Raw genomic sequence first — 26936 nt, 5'->3', positions numbered from 1 at the left:
TTTTATCCTGTTATGCCATGCATGAAGGACTGTTCAACATGGATTTGAGCAGAGCCCATGATTAAAAATTCTGTGATTGCCACAAGCAGAGATACATCTAGGGGGAAACGTGGCAGGAGTACATTTTGTTTTTGTTCTGAGCAGGGGAGTTGGACTAGAAGACCTCTAAGGTCTCTTCCAACTCTATTATATTATTATTTTTATTATTTTATTATTATTATTATAGTTTATTTGTTTTCTATTCAGAAACATTTAATGAAAAAAAATGTTTAAATTGGATATTCTCTGTCCGCATTTTTTCCAAATAAAAAGATTTGATATATAAAGTGCACTTCTGAGCAAACAAAAATCAATGACCATTGACGTCAGTGGGATCAAGACTCAATTGCCATGGGTGTAAGTATTATCCATTAAGCTGAAATGTAAGTTTGTTTTTCTAATGTCTGTTGAATAAGCCACATCCTGAACAGAGAATTCAGATGAACAATGAAAGTATGTTATTTTTGTCTCATAAACTGTGAATGATACTTTCCTAAATGCTTTTTCATCCTTTAGGAATGGGTACTTATGCATTATTTTGTTGCCATAGGCTGACTGTAGAAATTAAGCAAGTGAGATGAATACTTTTCAGTATCATAGGAAGATACTTTCTTGGTCTATGGCAGGGGTAGGCAACCTTGGCTTTTATGATTCGTGGACTTCAATTCCCAGAATTCCTGAGCCAGGAGTTCATGCTGGCTCAGGAATTCTGGGAGTTGAAGTCCACGAGTCATAAAAGAGCCAAGGTTGCCTATCCCTGGTCTATGGTATCAAAAAAGTAAGCTCGGTAGCACTTTTTTTTGTGACAGATTTTATTTTTCTGGGCTCAAAGATCACATCAGATGGCGACTGCAGCCAAGAAATTAAAAGACGCTTGCTCCTGGGGAGGAAAGCTATGGCAAATCTAGACAGCATTCTAAAAAGCAGAGACATCACCCTGCCAACAAAAGTGCATATAGTCCAGGCCATGGTTTTCCCAGTTGCAATGTATGGCTGTGAAAGTTGGACCATAAGAAAGGCTGAGCGCAAAAGAATTGAGGCCTTTGAACTATGGTGCTGGAGAAGACTCCTGCGAGTCCCTTGGACTGCAAGGCGTTCAAACCGGTCAGTCCTAGAAGAGATCAACCCCGACTGCTCTTTAGAAGGCCAGATCCTGAAGTTGAAACTCAAATACTTTGGCCACCTAATGAGAAGGAAGGACTCACTGGAGAAGAGCCTAATGCTGGGAAAGATTGAGGGCAATAGAAGAAGGGGACGACAGAGAATGAGATGGCTGGATGGAGTCACTGAAGCAGTAGGTGTGAATTAAATGGACTCCAGAAGATGGTAGAGGACAGGAAGACCTGGAGGAACGTTGTCCATGGGGTCGCGATGGGTCGGACACGACTTCGCAATTAACAACAACAAAGCACTTTTTTTGGCTAAAACTTTATATTAAAATTTAACCAGGTACCTCCTGACTTTTTTTTTCAATATTCAGATACCTTCATCTACTCTGTGCACCTGGTGCTGCGTTGTACTTGGTGCTTTGTCATCTTTTGCTGTGAGTTCTGCTTGCTGTCTCACGGCTTTGCAATGAAACTTGTAAGCAAATCTGGAAAAGTAAGATGCCTTTTTGAATGAATTGAAGGAATGCATGACTGTTTTTCTACTGGAACCCACCCAGGGTAGATTTCAAGAACAATCTTGCTCCTACTTCAGCCTTAAATATAGTCTGCAACTTACAACCACAACTGAGCCCAACATTTCTGTTGCTAAGTGAAACATTTGTTAAATGAGTTTTGCCCCATTTGCCACAGTTGTTTGAAGTGAATCACTGCAGTTGTTAAATCAGTGACCTAGTTGTTAAGTGAATCTGGCTTCCTCATTGACTTTGCTTGTCAGGAGGTCACCAAAGCATCTGAATTTTGATCACATGACCCTGGGGATGCTGCAGTGGTCGTAAGCGTGAGAAATGGTCATGTCACTTTTTCAGTGCTGTTGTAACTTTGAATAGTCACTAAATGAACTGTTGTAAGTCAAGGACTACCTGTAATGATTTGGCAGAGTTTTAGTTTTGTTTGTATGCAGTAAGTCACTGAGCCATGAATTAACCCAGTACCCTCAGCTAACTTGGCCTTGCCGTTCTCTTTCAGCATCACCAAAGTTAAAGCTACATTACCAGCATCCACTATGAAGATGTGCCAAAGGGCAAATTGGTAATGGAAAAGTAACTCTTAGCTTCTCAGTTCTTTTAAGGCAGCCTTCTCTTTAAAAACTCTTTAAACCTCAGGGGCCTTACATAAACATCTTCACACTCTTTGATGGACCAGCCAGTTTGGCTAAGGTGCTGGTCTAGGAACCAGGAGGCTGTGATGTCTAGTCCTTCTTAAGCATGTATGGAAGGAAAAGTCTTCATCCTTCATCCAAGCCGGGGATAAATAAACAACATGGCGACTGCTTTAGAAAGAAGGTTGCAATTTATTGAAGAGCCAGACAGAAAGATGGTTCTGGCAGCAGAGAGGAGACAAAAAAGAAAGAGCGATGAGCACTTGTGGAGTAGGTTTTTATACCCTCTGAAAGCCTTTTGTTTGGAATAGTTTCCTGTTCCTATGGCATGAACTTTGAGGCTATTTCCTGTGTCACATATTCTGACCTGAGTCTAGGTGTGCCTCTCTGGTATTCTTGATGATGATGGGTTAGTCCTATTATGTCCCATCTCAGGTGGGATATACAGATTTTAGGTCTTTGTCTTCTTGATCTCCTAGCTGGGACCTTTCTGATGGTTTTCATCTGCACCTGTACAGGGCTGGCTTCTGCTTGGGACAGAGAGACTTGGGGGCAGGGTTGGTTTCTGCTTTTAAAATCCTTTTGAGGAAATACATTTTTCTGCCCTTTTAATATTTCCTTATCTGGGGGGCTGACTTCCCTCATATGAAAGCCAGATGGGTGACTTTGGGCCATTTACTTTTCTTTTTTAATCCAATCCACCTCACAGAAATGTATGTTCACTGCTTTGAGTTACTTAGAAAGTAATAAAGATTACTATATTATTAGAGGTGTGGACCTTAATGAAATGATGTGAGCGATAAATAGGTTGGCTCAAATCTTAACTTGGCCACCACTAGTGGTAAAATCTTACGTCCAAAAAGGTTTTGCTGACAGCAGATAAATTCAAATAGGCAAATAGAATACATCCCAAAATAAGCAGCCCTAACATGCTGGCAGACCAAAATATAATAAAAACCCTTAACCTTTATTTTAAAAAAACCAAGCTTCCAAGGGTTTCTCTTTCAATATACCTGGAAAATAAGAGAAGGATATTGCTTCTTCCTGTCATGCAGTATTTTCTTTAATCATTTCTAGCCTGCTTTCCATCAAATGCAATTTGAAACTGAGCTAAATTTCCAAAAATTATAACTTCTTATGAGTGACTCATACCAAAATAATAAAACGAGGCTTTTCTCCTTTAAAGGGAAGAGCTAATACTGGTAGCTGTTATCCAGAACTGAACGTAATTATTACGCATATTTGCCTCTTACAGGTGGTTACCAAATTTCACATAATTGAATTTAATGATTTTGTTATTTGGCAACAAACCCAAAACTGGTGCTTTAGTTAATGCTGCCAGTTAAGTAAAAAGTACTTTTAAAAAAAAAGTATGGTTAATAACATGCCATGATAACTTCATTTTTTACTCACCGGAGACTTTAATATTATTGTTGCAGTCTTTGGCCTAATGAACTTGTCCTTAGTGCTTTCGAGTTTTTGACATTTCATTTAAAGAAAATATAATAAAAGGAATAAGTGGAAATTATGGAATGATTTTGTACACATATAGAAAGGTTAATCACTGAATGCAATAAAAGTGGTCTACAATGGCCATGCAGGAGAATAAATGCAGTGCTTAGCAAATACTTCAAGACAGCAGAGCTGGATGGAGAAATTTTAAGTTAAGCAAATATTGATAGAAAGTTAGTAGCTAATGTGAGGTCAGTTGCTACAACTGAATGTTTGTCAAAAAAAAAAAAAAGATGACATTTTTAAGAGCCTGTTCCTGCCCAATTGTTATATGGAAAGGGTGTGGGTATATCAGGAGCTAGGTAAACCTAAGCTTAATGGGCTTAAGAACACTGTATGTACGATAAAATAAGGATACGATTGAGAATTAGTAAGCATTAAATGAAGGTACATTGAATACAAAGACAGGTGACTAATATATAACAAAATAAAGTACATATACAAAATTTAAAAAATAACCCATGTCCCTGCATGTAAGTAAATGACCTTTTTAGACTTTTCTCACTTTTCAAGACTGCTACAAAACTAGGCAAGCTGGCAGGCAAGGGAAGTTTTGTCAACGAGGAAATGAATAGGAAAAGGAAGTGTATTGGGTATGTCAAGTTTAATGAAGAGAAGGACGAGGGGCGACATGATAGCAGTGTTCCAATATCTTAGGGGTTGCCACAAAGAAGACGGAGTCAAGCTATTCTCCAAAGCATCTGAAGGCAGGACAAGAAGCAATGGATGGAAACTAACCAAAGAGAGAAGCAACCAAGAACTAAGGAGAAATTTTCTGACAGTTAGAACAATTAATCAGTGGAACAACCTGCCTCCAGAAGCTGTGAATGCTCCAACACTGGAAATGTTTAAGAGACTGGACAGCCTTTTGTCTGAAATGGTATAGTTTCCTGCCTGAGCAGGGGATTGGACTAGTTGACCTCCAAGGTCCCTTCCACCATCAGCAGCAGCAGCAGCAGCAGCATCTTAGGGGACTCTAGAGAACCTGGAGGAACGTTGTCCATGGGGTCGCGATGGACCTGGAGGAACATTGTCCATGGGGATCGCGATGGGTCAGACACGACTTCGCAATTATCAAGAAAAAAACCATATTAATCTATAAGCATGATTTTGGTTGGTTGGCTGGTTTTTGCTGTAGTTCTATGACTGGCAGCAGTAGAAACTCAAAGCAAAATAGAATTAAGTCAGGCTAATAAATTATAATTACCCTGTGCCAATTTGCCACTATCAGCATATCACAATTTTAAGGACATGCTTTGTGGAACAAATTAGTTGGCCAAGGTGGGTTCAGGTATTTTAAAGCAAATATGCACACACATTGAAAAAAAACATCTTAAGGCTTAGTATTGTAGTTCAGTCCAGGCTTTTTGTGAAACGCTGTGGCTGCTATTCAGTGATGCTAAAAACTAAAGGGATATTTAAAACTTTTTAAATATCATACTATTTATGTCAAACCAATTAATTTATTGTTCCATTTTATATAGCTACCCATCTCATATATGTAACTCTGGACAGTTCACAACAGTTAAAAAAAACTTATAAAACACTAAAAAAATACCATTCAAGAACAATATAAAGACCATATAAAAACTCCAGTAATGTGGTGCATGTGTGCATGTAGGTCATGTCTTCCATTTAAAAAGACCCTGGCTTTGTGCTTTCCTAACTTGGTATTTCAAGATACAGGAGAATTTTTACCCCATCCAAAAGCATAGCTTGCCTTCTGCCAGCAGGCTGAACATAGCAAATTGCCATTGGAAATCTTCCTACATAATTGCATCCTGCCATGGTCCTATAGCAGTGAAAGCCTTCAACTTCAAGGCTTCTGGAGGGCTTTACGCTTATGAGTAAATTTCAAATTAGATACCCTATTCTTCACTCTTTCCCATACAGGGATGCCTCAACTTACAACACTTCATTTAATGACTGTTCAAAGTTACAGTGGCACTGAAAACAGTGTTGTGACAATTTTTCACTTAGACCGTTACAACATTCCCATGGTCACATGATCAAAATTCACATGCTTGGCAACTGACTCATATTATGGGGTCATGTGATCCCATTTGCAGCCGTCTTGACAAGCAAAGTCAAAAACCAAATGCCCTCAAAAACTTGTTATGTATTTAACAACTGCAGTGATTCACTTGACAACTGTGGCAAGAAAGATCATAAAATGGGGCAAAACTCACTGAACAAAATGTTTCACTTAGCAACAGAGATTATGGGCCCAATTTTCATAAGATGAGGACTACATGTAAAATCGTATGTATGAATCATATTTAACATCTACCTAAGTCTGACGAGCAGCACCATATTTCTGTTCCAAGTGTACTGTTATTATTTACTTAAGAAGAATTTAAGAAGAGATTAGGCAACCATTTATCTGAAATGGTATAAGGTTTCCTGCCTGAGCAGGGGGTTGGACTAGAAGACCTCCAAGGTCCCTTCCAACTCTGTTATTCTATTCTGTTCTGTTCTGTTCTTATTCTACTTTATTCTATCTATTCTACTCTACTCTACTCTGGTCCTATGGACTAATATGTGTACTAAACTATATTTTTCCCATATAGCACACCTGGAAGCTGTAAGCACAGGCTAATTATGCACCAGGATGGCTCAGATTTCATTCCACAGATATTTGTATCAATACACAAAATAGTAAAGGGGATATAGGACAGGAAGCATCCTGAGCAAAGGCAGAAATCAATACAGTTAGGAACAAATAGTAAGTTTGTTATGACCCAAAGCAAATTGCACCAGCAGCTACTTATGGATATCTAGACTGAGCAATTGCATCAGTCAGGACTTGGGGGAGGAAACGAAATGAGGGACTAATAGCAAGGCAGAAGAGTCCACAACTTTTAAATACTAAATATATATATATATATACATATATACATATATATATATATACATATATACATATATACATATACATATACATATATATATATATAAAAGCAAATTACCTGCACACCTCTGTAGGCCTGAAAACTGGGAATAAATAGCTTTGAGAAGGGGGTCTCATCAAAGGACACAATTGTTTGTAGATAGTGTCTTACTGCCCTCTAGTGGTTATTTGCATGAGCTAGCGTATTTCTCAAAATGTGCTACTTGCTCTAAAGGTGTCTAATGGAAATGAATACTTCAGGTAAGTGATGTGAATGTATCTTGTATCCTGTTCATTGTGCATAATACGTTTAAGCCAAAAGCATACAAAATGTTATTCACAAAAACCATCAAAGCCAGAATCCAACAAAACAAAATTAAATTCTGAGTTTTAGATCACAGCAGACATTTTCTGTTGTGTTCAGTTATTAAATTTTGAACTACAATAAATGTATGCAAAACTACAATATACAACTTGGAATGTCGTCTGACAATCATTATGCAGTGAGAAAAAAAATCAGTGACACAACACATGCATCCATGCAGAAGTAAAAATATGTTCAACTTATCCAATAATTATTCTGTTCTTTTTTTAATAATAATAATAATAATAATCTATCAAACAAGGAAAAGTAGTGAAAACTGAAGGAATCAAGATGCCTCACGAAAATAACATTAAGAGTCTGGATGAGGAAGATTACTACAAATACTTGGGTATCCTTCAAGCTGACAACATCAAGCACACTGAAGTCAAGAAAAAGATTAGAGGTGAATACATCAAGAGAGTGAAGAAGATCTTAAAGTCCAAACTCAATGGAGGAAATACCATAAAGGCAATCAACACCTGGGCAATCCCAGTCATTAGGTACACAGCTGGAATAGTGGACTGGACTCAAGCAGAACTAAAAGCAATGGATAGGCAGACCAGAAAAATAATGACAATGAATCATGCCCTTCATCCACGCAGTGACATTGATAGACTTTATCTACCAAGGCAAATAGGTGGGCGTGGAATGCTACAAGTACATCAGATGGTTGAAGAAGAAAAAATGGCTTTGGAAGAATATCTGAAGAACAATGATGAAGATGCACTGAAATTAGTATATCAGGAAGGCTTACTACTACTGGAGAGACCAAACTGGCCTACAAGAAAGACCAAATGAAGAACAGAATAGAGGCATGGGAAGACAAAGCACTACATGGCCAATACATTAAAAAAATAGCTGGGAAAGCAGATAATAACAAGACCTGGCAATGGCTAAGAGCAGGAAAATTGAAGAAAGAGACCGAGGGACTAATTCTGGCTGCACAAGACCAAGCCTTAAGGACAAATGCATATAAAGTCAAAATTGAGAAGACAGCAACAGACAGTAAGTGCCGCCTATGCAAAGAAGCTGAAGAAACAGTGGACCACCTGGTAAGCTGTTGCAAGAAGATTGCACAGACTGACTACAAGCAGCGGCATGACAAAGTAGCAACAATGGTGCATTGGAAGATCTGCAAAAAATATCATTTGCCTGTAAGCAAAAACTGGTGGGATCATAAAATAGAGAAAGTCATAGAAAATGATAAAATTAAACTGCTCTGGGACTTCAGAATTCAAACAGACAAGCACCTGCAACATAACACCCCAGACTTAACAATTGTCGATAAGAAAGACAAAAAAGTCTGGATAGTGGACGTGGCAGTGCCTGGAGACAGCAGAATAGAAGAGAAAGAACTGGAGAAGATAACAAAATACAAAGACCTACAAATAGAAATAGAAAGACTGTGGCAAAAGCAAGCAAGGGTAGTGCCAATAGTAATAGGCTCCTTGGATGCAATCCCAAAACAACTGGAGCACCACTTGAACACCATTGGCATTGACAAATTTGCTATTAGTCAATTGCAAAAGGCAGCCTTACTAGGAACTGCTTCCATCCTGCGACGATATCTGTAATACCATCAAATATCCACATCTGCCTATCCCAAGTCCTGGGTAAGGACTCGATAGTTAGACAAAATGCCAAATCCAGTCTGAACATCTGGCTGACTGTGCAATGATCCATAGTAATAGTAATTAGAGATTGTCTCTTCCTGAAAGAAAGAGCGTTCACATTTTTCTACAGGTAGAAGACAATGTTCTGAAGATTTGATACAGTATATATGATGTTATCACTCTGGAAAATAAGAAACTAGCCTACTAAGCAGAATAAATCATACACTGTTTCAGATGTTTTCTTCTAGTAAGGGTAACTATTTGGCACAGCCCTTTTTTTTTTTTAATAAAAAAGCTACATGCAAGCCACTTTAAATTAAATTAAAGACTCAACTACTAAGGAAGGTGCCTAAATATATTAGTTGAAACATCCCAATGCAAATTACAAATAATTGCTAAAATTTCATTGTACATCTCTGCAAATATAAGTGCAGAAATATTTCCTACCCAAGAAAAAAGCCTGTAACAACATACAACAGCGAAGTATGAGTCAATATACTCCCAGAAAGAAGCACCTACATATTTGATAAGGAAACCAACTATCTTAGGCTAGATTTATTCTTGTTATCAAAGTTTTCCAGTTGAAAGGATCACTGCCGGGAACAATACAATTTCAAATTGTATACAGAAGAAAATTGCAAATAACTATAAAAATGAGGAACATACCAGCAGAAATGGTACACATACATTTACAATAGGCAACTTTTAGTTCTTGGGATTCACAGTGACTGCTGCCTACTGCTTCTGGAACCAGATCAGACAAAGCTGATTTAGCTATTTGTGGAGATGTGTGAACTAATTTTAGATGAGTCCCCTATGTTTAGCATCTGGGCATTACAAGACAAGGGGCTTATTATTAATGAGAGCTTATGGCCCTCCATAAACATTGACAAACACACAAGAACTGTAAAACTTGATACATTTAAGCTGTGAAAAAGTATAACAATCTGCACATACATTAAAAAAGCTATTTCAGAAAATAAATTTACAGAGATACTAAGAAGTCACATTAGTAACATTTGTATCATAAATGTCAAATATCAATATAGATCCCATTGTTTCTTCATGATCATCCACTATATTCACAACAGCAGAAAGTTCATTTGTACACAAGAGGAAGCAAATGGTATAAGCATCAGTTAGGGAAACTTAAAATGATTCTTTCCATATATCAAGGAAGTAACATAATCTTTTTAGGAAGGTGTCATTTTTTTAACAATATAGTATTTTTGTTTAAACTAGGTTAAAATGTAACTTTTCCCTCTATATTTTGTTTCCATATTACTATCTTTTTACACATTTACTCACTGGCCTTAACACTTTGCATAAATATCATAAAACTGATACAAAAAACCTGTAGATTTATAGATGATAAAAAATGCAATAAAAAATTCATGTAAACACTCTGTTAGCACAATTCAGAACAATTAGATTTGTAAGTATTTGTACAATGCAATCAAAGAAAAGAGTCCTTAATAGTCATAGCTGGTCCCACAAGATCAACATCATGGCTACATATGAAGTTTTGATTTTGAAGATGATGAATTTATTAGTTTCTCAGTTTTGTTAAGTCTCTGCTTCGTGCTTGGTTTCAAAATGCGATAGTCAACCTGTAATCAAAAACATTTTATTTCTAATTGTATTGCTTTTTGATTCAAGGTGACATACAAATTAAAATATATAAAATATAATAAATCTAAAGAATAAATAATTCATTTTTAAAAGTGGACAATATAATTAAAGTCAAAGAAAAACTGTACTAGCATTTTCAGCATGTATTGAAACAGAATGGAAGCCAGTGGAATTGGCGTGTGATTTATGTAATATTGTCAGCAATTGAGCTGTTATCTTATATTATTTACAGCTTCATTAGCAAAACCATGTAGGATCCACAACAGTGGTTTAAATGGGAGATGATTAAGACAAGGATCATAGTAGAAAGATTTCCCTGAGTCTAGGAACACTGCTACATGGGTACCAGCTAAAAGAGAGCAAAGGTTCATTTAACAGAGCATCAAATCTATAGCCTAAAAAGAACAATTGATGCAGAAGTTATAAAACCATTTTTTCGGAAGAGTTCAGTTCCTTTCAGAACAGGCAATATCTCTGGCCTATTAGTCTGTCTTCCGAGGAAAACTTTCAATTGGCCTGACTGAATCTCAGCTTATTACCTTACTTCAATTCATCACAGCTTTCATACAATGAGTGATAGATGGTTATCACAAGCATTGTGATGGTGTCTAACCCTAGAACTGTATATAATCTGAAAATCAGGGCCCTTTGAATGCCAAAAGGATGCTGAGGAACCACATGCTAACCACAATTATCAACAAAGAAATGGACTCAACAGTGCTATCTTTTAAAAGTGCTCAGACAAATAGGACAAGAATCAATGCATAATATTGCTCTCAAATCCTATATTGACCAAATGCCTTCTCATTCCAGCTGTCATTTATCCACCAAAGCCAGTCATAAATTGAATTGATGCAACTTATCACAGTAACAGTTGTCTATATTAAACAATTGTCTATATTAAACATTTCTAATATGTACACAGGTAGTCCTCACTTACTGTCTCGTTCAGCAACTATGGTGCTGTCACTCAACCATGTGATTGCTATTAGTCAGCACTGGTGTCTACACCTGACCTTTATTTTTCCCCCTTCCACCTCTTGCAGAACAGAGATTGGAGAGAAGAGATTACAAGAAACTAAGCAGGTACACAATGAGGAATATACACTGAAAGCCAGGTGCTGATGCTGGCAGCCACTAACATGCTATGTAAATACCTCAGTGTATTCTGCTTTGTGTGTTTTATTCTCTTATAATCTCTTCCTTTCCAATCTCTCCACTCTGCAAGGTGTGGAAGGAAAGCAAGTGATTTCTATAGGCAATCTCTCCTGTGGCTGACTCATCCACTTACCCCAACAGAGCAGAAAACATGGAGAGGACAGGATAAAAAGGCACACAGTTGTAAATACACAAAACTGTTTGCACAGCACCCTTGTAGCTGCCAGCACAAGCGCATTGCTTTCAATATGTATTCTCCATTTTGTGCCTGCTTACTCTCTCATACTCCCTTCTTCTGCAATAAATATAAATATGTATAAATACAAACATTATTTCCCTTCTTCCTAATGATCTCAGTGCCAGGGTGAGCATTCCAAAGACCAGGGGAGTGGTTAGGAGCAAATAAAAGCTGAAGATGTGAAACAGAACAGTATTGTCACTTTGAGCTGGAAAGCACAGTTGAAGTTAGATGATTTTCCACATAGCAACCACTTTGCTTAGCGAAAAAATGGGTGGTCCCAACTGTGGTCTCTAAATGAGGACTACCTGTATTAAACTTTAAAGAACATATAAAAAGCATCCATCATCAAGCATCGCAGAAAAGACTAGAGACAGGGGAAAATACAAGTCTCCTATTCAGAGCACTGTGAGAAAGTAATACAATACTTACAATAATTCTAGACTCTGAACTACCATTCCAAATCACTCAAGAGCCGTGAACCCTCCCATATGTTCAATGTTTCATGGGATACAAATAAGAATACAGTTCCAGCTGTGATCATTAAGTTCTGTCTCTGGATTATCTATATAATATTTATCTTGATTTTTTTTTTCATCCCCAGAATATTTTTTCTTCTGTATGATTACGAATCTTATTCAAATGAAAAAAAAAACTACTTTAAGAAAAGAACCATATCTATACCATTGGAGTATCTGGACTAGAAAATGGTGAAGTGCCATAAGAACTGTTCTCTTTGTCAAATGAATCATCACGACTGCTTTGTGATGCAAATTTCTCTTTAAGAGCTTCTGCTATTAAAGCTGCTGGATCCCACTGAGATTGCTTTATTTTATTTCTTTTGGGTAGAGGTGTACCTCCAGGAGATCTGGAGAAAGAAAAGCAGAACATGTGTAATTTCTAACGCAAGACATTGCTATTGAAAAATCAAAGCATGTATTATACATTCCAATCTGCTTTTGTTCTAATTTATTCAGCATCCTCCGTTCTAGAGGACCCTTGATTGCCCTATGAACTGTAGCAATATTGCACATGTTGTTTTGCAGGGAGCTATACAGCAGTCAGCATTCTGTTTCAACTGTACTCTGCTATTTTTTTTTTACTCTACAGGTACTCCTAGTCTTACAACCCACAGCTGACCCCAGAATTTTGTTAATGAGACATTGCACTCGTGAGTTACTATGTGACTGGAGTTGATTTTACAATGGTTGTTAAGTGAATCACTTGTTTGTTCAATGAATCATGTGGCTGTGTATCCAAAACTAGTTTATCCAATAGGTGTTTTATGCTAAAAAGGGCAAAAGAAGTTACAAAAAGTGATTGTGTGATTGCAAGACACTGCTACCAGTCATAAATGTAAGCTGGTTGCCAAGTGCCCAATCACATGACCTCAAGGACGGTGCAACAGTTGTAACTTCAAGGCCAGATTTTAAGTAACTTTTTTCAAGTTTGCAGCAACTTCAAACAACCATTAAGCAGCCGCCCATAATTTGAGGGCTATCTGTACTGTTTAAAAGCAAGAACTAAACTCCTAGCTCTTCCAAGTAAACCTATTCCAGAAAGGAATATTCTTTGCAAGGCTGAAATTTATTTATTACTTTTATAAACTACTAAATCCCTAAGGAAATTTATTTATTACTTTTATAAACTACTAAATCCCTTGTCAATGTACAAGGACAATAGACAAAAACAAATTACAAAAATCAAAGGCATAAAAATGAAAGGCCCTAATGAAAACATAGAACAGAATCAAATTAACCAAACCAAGCTGTAATGAAACCAAGGCAGAATTGTGCCCTACACACCCTGGGGAGGCGGTCAGGGTGAAAACCAATTGCTATTCCTAAGGACCAGGACAGCCACTGAAAAGACAGTGGTGGCACTGAGTTTCAGGCTCCTTCACCCCTTTAAAGTGAAGCGCTGGGCTGCTTCTCATGGAAGATAACTAAGAACCAAGCCACGTAGTTTCATAAGTTGGTAACAGCACTTTTTTTAAAAAAAAGAACTTACATTTTGTTCAACTTACTTCTCAATAGCTCTGAGTTTAACATTATTTATATCCTTGAGAACATCCATCATATCAGGAATAACTTTAACTGTCTGATGTTCAGCATTGTCTTTAATCTTTTCAGTCTTTATAGCCCGACGTTGTTTAATAAGCTGAACTGCCGAATTACGGGAATCAAAATCAGATTTTAACACAAATGAAGGTGGCAGTGGTGGAGGTGGAGGTATGACTACGTTACAAAGAGAAGTAGGAGCTGGCGTAGAAAACATTCCTGGCTGCAGAAAATTATTAGGAGTGTTTGATAAAGTCCCAGTATCTGAACCTATTAGACAGTTGAAGAGAGAGGTAATATTAAAACAGGCACCTGTAGCGTTGATGAATAAATGTAAATACCAAATAGTGACTGCTTATTTTAGAACAGTATTACATTTGAAAACCAGAAAGCATAAATAAAGAAGCTAATGAAATCAAAAGACAGAAAAGCAAAACTACACGACACTGGTTTCGATACTAATTAATCACAAGGATGATTAGATAATTTTGATCTCATCTCTCACCCTGGGCTACATTCCTTTAACGTTCTTATTAATAATAAAATACAAAATTTGAGAATTCATTTTTTTTCCTCTGAAAAGAAATTTCCATGCCATCTGTTTAAAAAAATGTCCTCCATTTCAAAAGAAATTTGTCAAGTGGCACATTGGAATCTAAGAAACACATGCACATCTTTCTTAAAAATAAGTAGAAATAAATGTGCAATTTTTTAAAGATTCAAGCTCAAAGTCCAATATCTCCCCTGCCCAGTAAGTTAATTAGTTGTTTTATGTTTAGAAAGAATCTGGGCTCATCTTCTCTTACTGTTGGTGGTAAAATGAGTAAATCTTAGGTGCAAACATAACCTGAAGCAATTATAAGCAAAACAATTTTCTACATAAAAGCTGCCGTCAGATGGCAATATGACTTAGTATCATTAGGAACAAGAAAAACACATAGAAACACATTCATTTGAATCCAGATAGACATACTTACGGGATTGATCATTTACTGCCCTATCTGCTGCCAAAATTGCAGCAATCTGTTTACGAAGATGTGCTAATTCATTTTCAAGAACATGAATTTTTTGGAATGCATCTTCACCCACAACAGTTGTTTTTTCATTTTTTTCTTTTGGAGTAATTGGCAAAGAAAGTACAGATGGAGTGGCAACCCCTCTCCAGTCCTCAAATCTAGAAAATATCAGGATACCACTGTGTAAATAAATGTAAGCATTCCAAAAGCCAAGACATTTGGGAATAAAGTGAACTCACAAGCCTAACACGTAGACTGAAATGTTTACAACACAATCATATGTACAGAAGTAGCACTGAATTCAGAAGGGTTTAGGCCAAACAATTGGCTATAAATAGCACCCTAAACAGAAAAATAAATGTATTTTTATAGCATCAGGGCTTCTGTTATTTGCATTGCATTGGTTTTTCAAAATCCATAAACTGATGACTGTGTGCACAAAACCATTCCATTTCAAAAATACTGATACTTAATCAATCAACAGTAAGAGTTAATTATGATTTGCTTTCTTATTTATTTAAATCTTCTCAATTCCTTATAGCGCTGTAATTTTACAGGGTTAAGCTCTATGTCACTATTTTTAATTTTCTTAATTATAGCATATAAATCATTGACTGAATAAAGATAGTGATTCCATCAGAGAGAAACCCAGATTAGGAGAATGTGCCGTCCTAAGTTGGATGGGGAAAGGGGGAAGATTGATAGAGAAGCCACATCCTGGAATCCCTCAGGATAGTTCTATGAGAGTAGAAGATTATAGTTTTAGTTTGGCAAGATTCTGTCCATTCGGTATAAGCAAAAAAAAAAAAAAAAGATTGGAATTAATTGGATTAATTGGGTCATCTTTGGCTTGCACCTGACAATACGTGAAAAAGTCTAGTTGGTTTTACTTGCCTGAATTTAGTGCATGGATTTCTGTCTTCATCTACCATCCATAAGGCATCGGCAAGAGACAGCTGAACAGAATTAACGATGCTGTATTGTTCTTCTAAAGAGTTCAGACTTTGGACCAGCTAAAGCATCATAAACACACTTTTATATAAAACAATTGTTTTTAATTATTAGCTTTCTAGCAGTTGTCTAAAAGATGCATATTTGTTCTAATATCAAACCTTCGCAATAGAAAAGAAGCAATGAAGGAGCAGAAGAGTCTGCAGAATACCAGTTTCATTAGAATGAACCATATTGGTATGCAAGCACCGTGCTTGCACTGTGATATTGCAGTGCTTACAGATACTAATTTAGGACTAGAATTACAGGGTAAGTAAAGCAGTTGTAAATCATGACATTACATGATTTAGCAATAGACATTCTGGCATCTCTGGTTACCATTGTTAAGCAAATCACCCCAAGTGCTTATGGAAAGGACATCATGTGGTCGCCATTTGTGACCTCCTGCCAGCTTTCCCGCTGAACTTGCCTGTAGGAATCTGGTAGATAAGGTCACAAACAGGACACTGCAATATCATAATGGCAAGCTGGATGCTACAACCATTGTAAGTACAAAAGTGCATTTCAACGGCCACTGATTGAGTGGTTGCTAAGCAAGAACCACCTAACTCTTTGTTATTTCTACCCCTCCTCATGTCCCTGCAAGTAGCTCTGATAAGTGTAAACAAAAGAATTAAGATATACTGTTCATTATTAGTATTATTTAACACTGATAATACTAATCCTTCAACAATTTTTAGATCTTTCAAAATTCTACTCATCCATTTTTAGGTAAGGAGCTAAAGTAAGTAAGATTTCCTATATAACTTTTAAAGATATTTAAAATACAATGACTAAAATCCTTATTAATCTCCCTCAGAATGAATACTAAGGTGATAAGATAATGTTTTCCAATTCATTTTTAATAGTGACAGTTGCACCATTTTTCACCTGAAGTATAACAGCAGCAGCATACAACGATGTATATACTCGGTATCATAAATTTTAACAAACTGCATTCAAACATTATTCAAAGTAGCAAGAAGGAGTTCATTCATTGTCTGAAATTCGGCTTTTGAAAGCTGCAATTAGTTATCTATTTTGATATTTCAATTATATATTCATAAAAATCTAGGCAACTATGACATATAAATTTAAATCTTTTTTACTTATTATTTTACAATGGCCACTGTTATTTAAAATGCATTTCTATTAATTCATGTGCAACTTTTCCCCAAATGATAAATATGTTTTCTCTATTAATCCATGCTATATATAGCAATATTGGAAAAAAAAATAAATTAACAAGTTATTAATTCTAAACTTTGCAAATATCTCATATACCTGAAAGTGAGGTCTTGAAAAAGGAATTAATGTAAGACATGCTCCCAATCTACGAACAAAACTTCGGGTAGATCCGTATCTTTTTCGTTCTGAAACCCAGGATATCTAAGGGTTGAAAAAATTGTTGAAGTTAAATAGAAACATTTTTAAATGAAAAAAAAATTGCATAAAAGTTAATTAACTATTTTAACTATATATCAACTAAATGTTGGTATATCTGATATAGTAAAGAAAATATAATATGATTTACAATTATTTAATTAGTACAGGTAATCCTCAACTTATAACCACAATGGAGCTCAAAATTTATGTTGCTAAGTAAAACATTTTGTGATGACCCAGGGCACAGCAGAGGCAATGCAGTCAGCTGGCAATTCAAACAGTTCTTTTATTGCTCCAAATTTTCCCCAAATGCTCCCACATTTGCTGGCAAGCCTCCAACAAAAGGACACACACACCTCTTCAGCCGACTCTGGCTGAAAATAGGTTCAAATACAGTCTGATTAGCATAAGAAAGTATTCAAGGCCATAGAGATAACAAGGAAGAAAACGTAAACTTAATGAGTCTGTTTGAATCCTAGCTTGCCTGAGCAGTTTTCAAAAGAGAGAATCTGAAATACAGTTCGAGTTTCCAGGTTTCCAAACAGAAGTCACAGAAGAAAAGATCAGCAACGATACACAACACTCCAAGAATCAGCATTTGTTCCCAACAAATGCCCCTTCCCACAGCGTCTTCTTAAATCTCAATCTCCAGGTGTTCCTTGTGGAGAAGGGCAATGCTCTCCTCCCGAGTAATTGAGCCTACGAGTAACTGAGCCTGCCTGCCTGCGTTGTTCCCTCCTTCTCTCCATTCTCTGTGCTCTAGGATCAGGTGGGGGTGGCCTTTGCTCATCGCCTGAACTCTGCCTTTCCTGTTCCTCCTGTTCCAATCCTGAAGGGCCCTGGCCTGCCTTGGTCTGCTCTTCCCCACATTCCTCTGAAGCCAGGCCTCCATAGGGTCCTGTTCCAGTTCATTTTCCTCTGCAGATTCAGGCTCAGACGGAGGCATGACACATTTTTTAAGTCAGTTTTGCCCCATTTTATGATCTTTCTTGCCACAGTTGTTAAGTGAATCACTGCAGCTGTTTAGTTAGAAACATGGTTGTTAAGTGAATCTGCTTCCCCCCCCCCATTGACTTTGCTTGTGTCAACTCTACAACAAACCTGGCTGCAGCCATTTCCTTCGTTCTCAGTTGCCACAGGCTTCGGAGAGGGATGGAGGATTTCTACTAGTCTAAACATTTTACTGTCCCGTGGGAACCAAGATCATTTCTGTCAGTTAGATAGGGGCTGGAGCATTTAGTTAGAAAGCCTGCCAAACTCTTCTATTGGGGAACGCAGCTAATTGCATAGCTCTGGGGTGGGGAGTTCAACTTTGTAATATTGTTGCTTTCTGAAGGGAACTTCAGGCTTGGTTTCACTTTTGACCGTGCCGATGCTATGTAATCAATAAATGTGTTCTTTGAGGAAATCTCAAGCCTCGGAGTTCTAATTTGTTTGGTCTTGTCTATCGGAACCTTGACAGCTTGTCAGGTCACACTAGGTGATCACATGACCCCGGGACACTGCAACCGTCATAAATGTGAGTCAATTGACAAGCATTTAAATTTTGATCACATGATTATGGGGATGCTACAATGGTCATAAGTGTGAAAAAATGGACATAAGTCACTATTTTAGTGCCATTGTAACTTCAAATGGTCACTAAATGAAGTTGTAAGTCAAGGACTACCTGTATTTTTTTAAATTATTAAAAAAAATTAAAATGTTGCTTTATAAAAGTTAGATTCAAGTTCTGCTTACAAAAGACACTTTCATTCTGTGAAAGGTACCAGAAAGCCCTGACAATGGAAAGGGATGGAAATTTATAGCCCCCTGTGCCATCTTCCATAGTATCCTATAGGAACTTCCAGTCCTACAGAGGAAATATTTGTGAGATATACAGATTGAACTATCCTTTCCCCCTCTCTAAGAGGGTAGAATTCTGTTGTTGGAGATGCTACCAGTAGGTAAATGCCAGTATGTTTTCATTCCCTATTAATAGCAATGGCAAATTAAGAAAGCAAGCTATCTAAGGCTGAAAAGGTAATATGAAACAAAATGGATGCAATCAATACACAAATATCTACATATTTTAATATAACCTCTAGAAATAAAAAAGGGGGGGGGAGTATTGATGACCTCACCAAACAATTCCTGGAAATGATACATAATTCTTGGAAGTATCTTCTTGAAAAGGCATTTGAAGAAAGACGAGATCCAATCATACGAACAAGGCCATTGAGATAAAATTTACACCTTTGCAAGGCCTGAATTGGAAGAAAAAGAACAAAACAAGTGACTTAGCTCCAAATGGGAACTTCAGTTGTACAATTTTTGTAACATTAGGGCTACCATAGGTGGGCTGCAAAAACACTTTTAACAGATATATTATTTACAGTGAAGAGGTATAAAATTATAATTTAAAGTTATTTATAGTAAAACACAGCAGGCAGCTGCTTCTAAGTAATGTAAATATGTGTATACTAAGGTTGTGATTTCTCACCACTGCTAGTTGTGTCATTTGCAGCATGATTAAAATAAATTTAGCTTCAGGAATATGTGGCGCTCAGTTCACGGCTACTAACAGCAATCGACTTGAAAGGTAAACTTCAAATTCCATTCCATTTGCAGCACTAAACCAGTGGTGGCGAACCTATGGCACGTGTGCCAGAGGTGGCACTCAGAGCCCTCTCTGTGGGCACACACACCATTGCCCCAGTCCCACCTCCCCCGCGGCCTCACCAGTAGCCCCCCTGGAGAAGAGTCACTCCAGAGCATGGCCCACGCAAAGCAGCACAGCCAAAGACATGACAGCCAGGCAGCGGGGACAAGACTCCACCCTCATGCCCTATCGCGCAGTTAATGCTGTGTGGTGCGGACGGAGGGCGTGGCCACCATGGCACTGCTGGGCTGCTTGGGCAATCTGCGGCAGGCTGTGGAGGTGGTGAGTGGCCCTTTGGGTGGGCGGAGCGAGGCAGGATGGGGGCAGGGCAGAGCAGGCGGGATGGGGCGGAGGCAGTTTTTGGGCACTTGTCTTTAAAAGGTTCTGCATTAAACTATAGGAAGTCCTCAACTTACAACCACAATTGGAACCGGAACTTCTATCACTAAGTGAGACAACTGTTAAGTGAAACATGCTGAATTTTATTTTTTTTTGCTGCAGTCATTAAGTGAATTGGCTTCCCCCATTGACTTTGCCTTTCAGAAGCTAAAGAAAGTTGCAAATGGAGATCACATGAACCTGGCACACTGCAACCCTCATAAATCCATGTCAAGTGCACGCATCTTGTTCATGGGGACACTGCGATGGTTAAGTGCAAGGAGTGGTTGTAAGTCACTTTTCAACAAATGGTTTTAAGTCAAGGACCACCTGTACAGAGATAGGCTGAAATTCTCAGAAGACAAGAGAAAGAGAAGTGGTATGGAACTGTATACCCTTTAATATAAAAAAAATCATGCAAAAACATATTTGTTTTTCAGACTTATCTGCTTACCGGTTCTGGGACCACACCATAATATTCCAGCAATTGCCGTAAGAGATTCAATAGCAGAGACATTTAGAAAACAGTGTAATCTGTTAAGACACAAATTAAAATTGATGAACTCAGAAGAGTTCAGTAACTATTTACTTTAGCTGCAAGAAAAAAAATACATTACATTTAGTTTCATGCCAGTACCCAATTTATAAACATAATGCAAAGCAGCTTGTGATATTCAATTGTGAACAACAGAAAGCAATGCTAGGAAAATAAGATTGATTTAAAGTTACAAAAAATCAGCTTGCCTACATACTATATGTGTGCATTCTCCTATATAGTTTAACACATATAAACAAACAAACAAAATCTTTTCCAAACTGTTTGTGACAGAATCATGAGATACTTAGAGAAAAAAAAATTCAAGCAGTGGAAAAATTGGATGGAAACCAATGGGAAACAATTCTAGAAATCACAAGAATCTTTTTGTTGAATTTTCCAGTGCAATATATACATTTATTGGTCAGGACAAAGGTTGACTATGGCTTAAAGTGAAAACTCACTTTTCTCACACAAGGGAAAATTGCAAAACCTTTCATGTCATTCCGCCTATGCTGGAATGAAACTTATGAATTATGTTTGGATTATTCAAGATATCCATCTCTGAATGCAAGATGGCTGGTTTGGAAAGATGCTTTGATCCAAGTACCAGTCTCTCAGATTCATTTTCTCAATATTATAAATAGTAATAGCTTTAGGTATTGTTGCATGTGTACAAGCTACGATCTTGTATAAGTTCAGAGGGATCCATTTACCAAAATGCCAGATATCAGCATACCATTAAAATAATTTATAATTTACATGGATGGCTTACCATATTAGTTTTTAATTCTAATCACATCGTTGATGTTTTGTATTTTATGCACAAAACAATATATCAGAATTTTACTTGTGAGATTAACAAAATAAAAATTCAGACAGTCACAAAATAGTGGAAAAGAGATTTAGTACAGGTAGTCCTTACTTACAACAGTTCATTTAGTGAGCATTCAAAATTACAATGGCACTGAAAAAAAGTGACATGACCATTTTTCAGTTATAACCTTTGTACCATCCCCATGATCATGTGATCAAAATTCAGATGCTTGGCAGCTGGTTCATATTTATGATGACCATGTTGTGTTCCAAGGTCATGTGATCACCTTCTGCAGCCTTTTGACAAGCAAAGTCAATGGGAAGCCATATTCACTTAACATCCAGGTTACTAATTTATCAACTGCAGTGATTCACTTAATGACTGCAGTGAGAAAGGTCATAAAATGAGGCAAAACCTATCAGCTGAGGCAAGAAAGGCCGTAAAATGGGGCAAAATTCACTTAACAAATATCATAAATTCTGGGCTCAATTGTGATTGTAAATCAAGGACTATCTGTATTACTAATTCTTTGCTACTATTTGGAGGTTATTCAGATTTTTACATCCCAGATCTGATAGTACCAAACATATCTGAATTAGAAGTTTGGCATTTGATCCTTTCACAAACATAAATATCATTTTTGTTTTCTATATAACATTTATCGTTTTTCTTAAATTGACATGGGAAATATCAGATTTACAAAATAAAAAAAAACATTTATTGAAAGCATTTACATACTTCTTTAAATACGTCTAACATTTATACAAAAATGTTTTACAATAAATGTCTTCGTATGCTATCAAAACACTTATCTCACAAGGTCTCTTAGCAAATTAGAAAAAGACTTAAACGTGACTCCAACAAGTGTTTTAAATTCTAGTTCTTAACTCGAAATGGTAACATCGAAATACATTGGTATATACTTCCGATGTAAAGAAAAATGAGAAAGCAGACAAAATATGAATATAAACTGGTTTTGCATTACGCCATTCGCAGTAATACGGCCACTCCCAAAGCATTTTGAACAGGGATTTAAGAACCGTTCTTCACATAAGGCTAACTGGTTACTGGATTTGACCAGTGGGATTGTCTTTATATAATTCACTTTAGAGCCACATGCAGATAAAGCAAACAGAAGTTTGGCGAGGGTGCAAGCGGGCCAAGACGCGAGCCATCCGGACCCACCGTGGACGGGGCGGTTTCACAGCTGCCAGCCCGTCGAAGAACTGCGAAACACTGACGAAGCCCACCAAGCAGCGGGGCGACCCTTTCGCTGGTACCCCTGCGCGAGCTCCTCGCGAGACTCCCCCAACCTCTCCCCCCCGCCAGCTCTTTACCAAATGTAACTACGGGAAAGCGGCGAGAGACGGTACCGGGCTCGAAGCTTCCCCTCCGCGACAATCAAAACTTGGCACCCCTTTTCTTGATTGGTGGGATTGGGAGAGCGAGTGAATCAGTGTAGCCAATCAGGCGGGAGCAGGGAAACAGCTGACGCTCAAACCAATCACAGAGCTTGCTTTTTTGTTCATAGATCTATGCCTGAGAGAGGAAAAGTAAGAATGGATATTTCGAGGAAAATAAAAGTATTTTTAATTAAGCACGCTCACAGGATTTCCGTAATTTACGATGCAGAAGCGAAAGCTTATTTTTTTTCCCCCAAACTGGGGAGAAAGTCGATTTCTAAATAAGAATGTGCCGGGTCTATTGCTCGGCCTTGCAGAAGGCGCTGACTTAAGACTAGTGCCGGACACTTGATCCGCTGCACGTCGCTCGTGTTCCGCTGCACCCGTTGAACCGCATTGCTCCGTCTTCCCAACTAACTTAGCCTTCGAAGATCAAACGTTTGCTTGTTTTCCTGTTTCTGATGTCAACGAGATCGTGAGCGAGGCCTACGTGCAACTGAATTCATTGATCACCCGGAAAGAAAAAAAAAAAAAAAAGGCTTTTGGTACGCGTGTGCGCCACGACCTTTACTCATATATTGCTTCTACTGCTAATGGTTTGTCGGTGTATTTATCTTGACTGCAAGACTTTACCTAGTTTAGAGAACTTTCTCACGGAACGTTTAGATATGCACTGCTAGTAATCACACTGGTTGTCTTTTTCATCCGAAGTAAAATTTAGTTGTTTTTTTTTCTTTTTTGCTACTACAAAAATACGTTTAAGGTCCGTTATTGTTTATTGGCTGAACGAAAAGTTATTATTTGCTGATAGCACTCTTAAATGAACCTACCGAATTTTCTGAAAACATTATGAAAGTAGTCTTGAGCAAGTATTGTCTTCTGGGTATTTTTCCACATTATATGAGCTGCTCCATTCATTGCTGTATTTATATTGTCCGTCTATCCTCAAAGCACGGACCTTTACACTTAGATCTTAGAATTAGAACCAAGTGGAACTCCCTAAATATGGCACTATAAAACACACAATATTTTTGTCTTCAAACACAGCATATTGTTTGCTGGTTTAATGTGCGGCTAACCCCTTTTATGTGACTGCTTGGCAGATAGTACTAGTTCATCATTTCTTATTTTTGTATTTTACCCAGGCCTTTATTTTAGGGTCAAAACAAATTAAGAGAACACCTTTCCAGATACTAGTACTAACACAATTACTCTTCTGTATTTTTTCCCTGTAGATTAGATTGTGTTTTACCTAACTTTGCTAGGCAACATAAGCCCATCTATTCTTCTATGTATTTTTTACTATTTTGTGTAGTTTTTTTCCCTGCTGATTAAAAGAAACAACAGCAAAACCCCAATACCTTTTACAGCACTTGCTCTGAAGATTGGATGAGGAAAAACAAACCAAGCCTCAACCCTAGCAAAATTGGTTGTGGATATTTGAGATTCCTAGTGCAAATTCTTCCATCTTTGCCCCTCAGTGCTTGATAGGCAGGTAGCAGCTGTGTTCAGGAGGGTCTTTCACACTAATCTTGTTCACCAGTTGTGTCCTTTCTTTGACTGGGAGACCCTTCTTATTGCAATGCGCTGTAAAAAGGGTTGGTTTGATAATCGTTTGGAAGATACCAGTGATTCCACAGCTGCATGAGAAGTAATGGGCAGGTTGTACCCATACCCACGGTTACCCCTGCTTCAGGAACTACACAGGTTCCACTTTGCTTCGGAATACAATTTAAGGGAGCAACTGTCAGTGTTAAAAGCCCTCTATGGCATAGAGCAGGGATGTCAAACTTGCAACGTCACGTGACATGACGTGTCACGATGTATCATGACTTTTTTTCCATTGCTGACAATGGAGTGGGCGCAATTTGGGCATGACGCATCCAGCCTGCAAGCCGGCAGTTTGATACCCCTGGCATAGAGCATAGCTAATTAAGGGACATATGTGTCCTATGGTTTCTGCCCACCCTATAACATCTGATACAGTTGGCTACTTCTAGTTTCATCAGTTACAGGAGGTGGGCCTTCTGTGCATCCCCACCTCAAGATTCATATGATTCCACCTTATCAGCCTTTAAAATAGTACATTAAAAACATTACACTTCCTCAGGCTTTAGGGTTGTAGTTAGAGTCAGGGTAATGGGTGTGGTAGTTTATCCATTATTGGAGGATAGAATTACTTGTTGAACCATCTAAATTGCATTATCCTCATTTTTTAAAAAAATATTGTTAGCATTTGTTAACCTGAACAAAATTGTTGGGGCTGGACAACCTAGAAATCTTATTAAAAATAAATCAAATTGTAAAAAATTAACTGTTTTAACAGTAATGAAGATTGACTGAGTTTACATAGTGTAATACACCAGTTAGTTTCAGGTTATGCGTAAGCCCAATTACTGTGGTCAGTAAAGCTTACTTTTTAGCTTAATGTTGTGAACCAGGTCATGATAAAAGAAATCATGGATTATCACCTAACCATCAATGACACACTCCTATTAACCTATGCAGTGTCCATATACCATTATGAGAACTAAAATGTTTAGTAAATTTTAATCCCAAGGATTTTGATTTATGTTAGTAACCAAATAGCTAGAAAGGGATTCCAAGCTGAAGTATGCAAAAAAAAAAAAAATTGTTTCGAACCATTCTGAACACAAGATATTATTTAAAAAATCTTATTATGATGAAACTCTTCCAAAAGGCTTGAGAAATGCTGTTTTATGTTTGAAGCGATTTAAATCCAAATGTTGCATGCATCCATAATCCAAAGACTTTAGTGGTGAACTAAAATTATTCAGGACAACATGAAACAGAATACTTCATCAGCTAAATATTCTGTCACTTGATACAAATTATCTTCTCTCTTAACACTCAGAAATTTTTATTTACAGCATGCTAATAGCTACAAAGAAAAGTCAAAAAGAAGGCAGCACCCTCAATGAGTGCCTGTTTGCAAAACAATTCCAATTACAAAGATTTATAAAAATGATTACATTTTTAAAAAACCTTACAAACAAGCCAAATTTTGCGACATAATGTTGATAATTTTTGTCAAATATCTTTGTAGACAAAATTGATAATTCTTTTCCCTAGTCTGTCAATTGTAGGTACCTATGTATGTTTAAAGTCACAAGGAGAGAAAACTTTGCAGGGCTTGGGAAACATCGGAAATTTGGATAACATGAGCTGGGGGGGAGGGGGAGAGGCCTTAAAGTGCAGTAGTAGGCACAAGCTATTTATTTCTGGGAAGACAAATTACCTCTCAGTTGCTCTTCACCAGCCTAATGGGACTTTTGGGAGGCTGAAAAGTATTGCTGCAAACAAATGTTATACACTGAGCTCTACAAATATGCATCCACCCACCAACTCATCCCTCCAACTGAGGTGGGGCAGAAAGTCTATTGGGCATCAAGGAAGTGATAGACATTTTGATGTCTGCAAGTACCATTGCAATCCATTTAGCCCTGTCTAGTTTGCAATCTAGTTTCATTTGTGATTTCATGTGGCCATTACAGTGGCAAGGCTACTAATCTGTCATAATAGATCCAATTTGATGTAGATATTATAATTTATCAATTTAGATGTACTTCAAACTGTCATAATAAGGAAAGTCTCAACTTGAAACTGACATTTAGTTTAATATCTGATAGAAAGGCTTGATAAAAATTCTGCTTCAGAATTTTTATAAAAAAAAAAAAAAAAAAAAAAAAATTCTGCTTCACGATGCTTGAAAACCTGATGGCTGAAATGGTACACATTAGTAAAATAAAAGGGCAAGTATGATTTAGTGTAAACTAGCTTCTGTTCCTTACAGGTTATTAAAATGGCACCATGAGTACAGGAATTGTTCAGTTTTGTATTTCAAGACTTTAACAAAAGGTTAAAATAAGTGTGATTAGAAAAAAAAGATTAAACTGTAATTTTAAAAAGTTTTAGTTCATATGATTCTGGTTTTAATCTAGTTCTTTTACTTCATGGCTTTACACATAGTACAGA

General features: G+C 37.3%; 1 protein-coding gene across 4 annotated transcripts; it reads right to left on the bottom strand.

The window, feature by feature from the left end:
- Positions 1-8689: 8689 nt before the first annotated feature.
- MTFR2 (mitochondrial fission regulator 2) lies at positions 8690-26605 on the bottom strand. Of its 4 annotated transcripts, none has more exons than XM_039323399.1 (9): positions 22875-26605; positions 20640-20719; positions 19290-19412; positions 17065-17169; positions 15685-15803; positions 14752-14948; positions 13741-14044; positions 12399-12582; positions 8690-10296 (listed from the first exon to the last, which is right to left on the bottom strand). In XM_039323399.1, exons 2-9 carry the CDS (start codon positions 20700-20702, stop codon positions 10198-10200), a joined length of 1194 nt encoding a protein of 397 aa, XP_039179333.1. In that variant the 5' UTR covers positions 20703-20719; positions 22875-26605; the 3' UTR covers positions 8690-10197. The 4 variants fall into 4 exon arrangements, with proteins under 4 accessions (XP_039179333.1, XP_039179350.1, XP_039179342.1 ...); XM_039323416.1 differs by having other exon boundaries at positions 22911-26605; XM_039323408.1 differs by lacking the exon at positions 22875-26605 and adding an exon at positions 22723-22845.
- Positions 26606-26936: the final 331 nt, after the last annotated feature.

This window comes from Crotalus tigris, unplaced genomic scaffold (genome assembly GCF_016545835.1).
Source record: "Crotalus tigris isolate CLP2741 ecotype Arizona unplaced genomic scaffold, ASM1654583v1 scf7180000017611.44802233496:7321179, whole genome shotgun sequence".
In the NCBI taxonomy this organism is placed as follows: domain Eukaryota; kingdom Metazoa; phylum Chordata; class Lepidosauria; order Squamata; family Viperidae; genus Crotalus; species Crotalus tigris.
This window is presented reverse-complemented; position numbering and strand designations above follow the sequence as displayed.

Coding starts and splice junctions, on each gene's coding strand:
- MTFR2 (XM_039323399.1), bottom strand. CDS start 20,702: ATGTCTCTGCTATTGAATCTCTTACGGCAATTGCTGGAATATTATGGT. Junction 14,045..14,751: donor GGCAGTAAATGATCAATCCC/GTAAGTATGTCT, acceptor ACTGTCTAATAG/GTTCAGATACTGGGACTTTA. Junction 10,297..12,398: donor CTAGTCCAGATACTCCAATG/GTATAGATATGG, acceptor TTTTGATTACAG/GTTGACTATCGCATTTTGAA.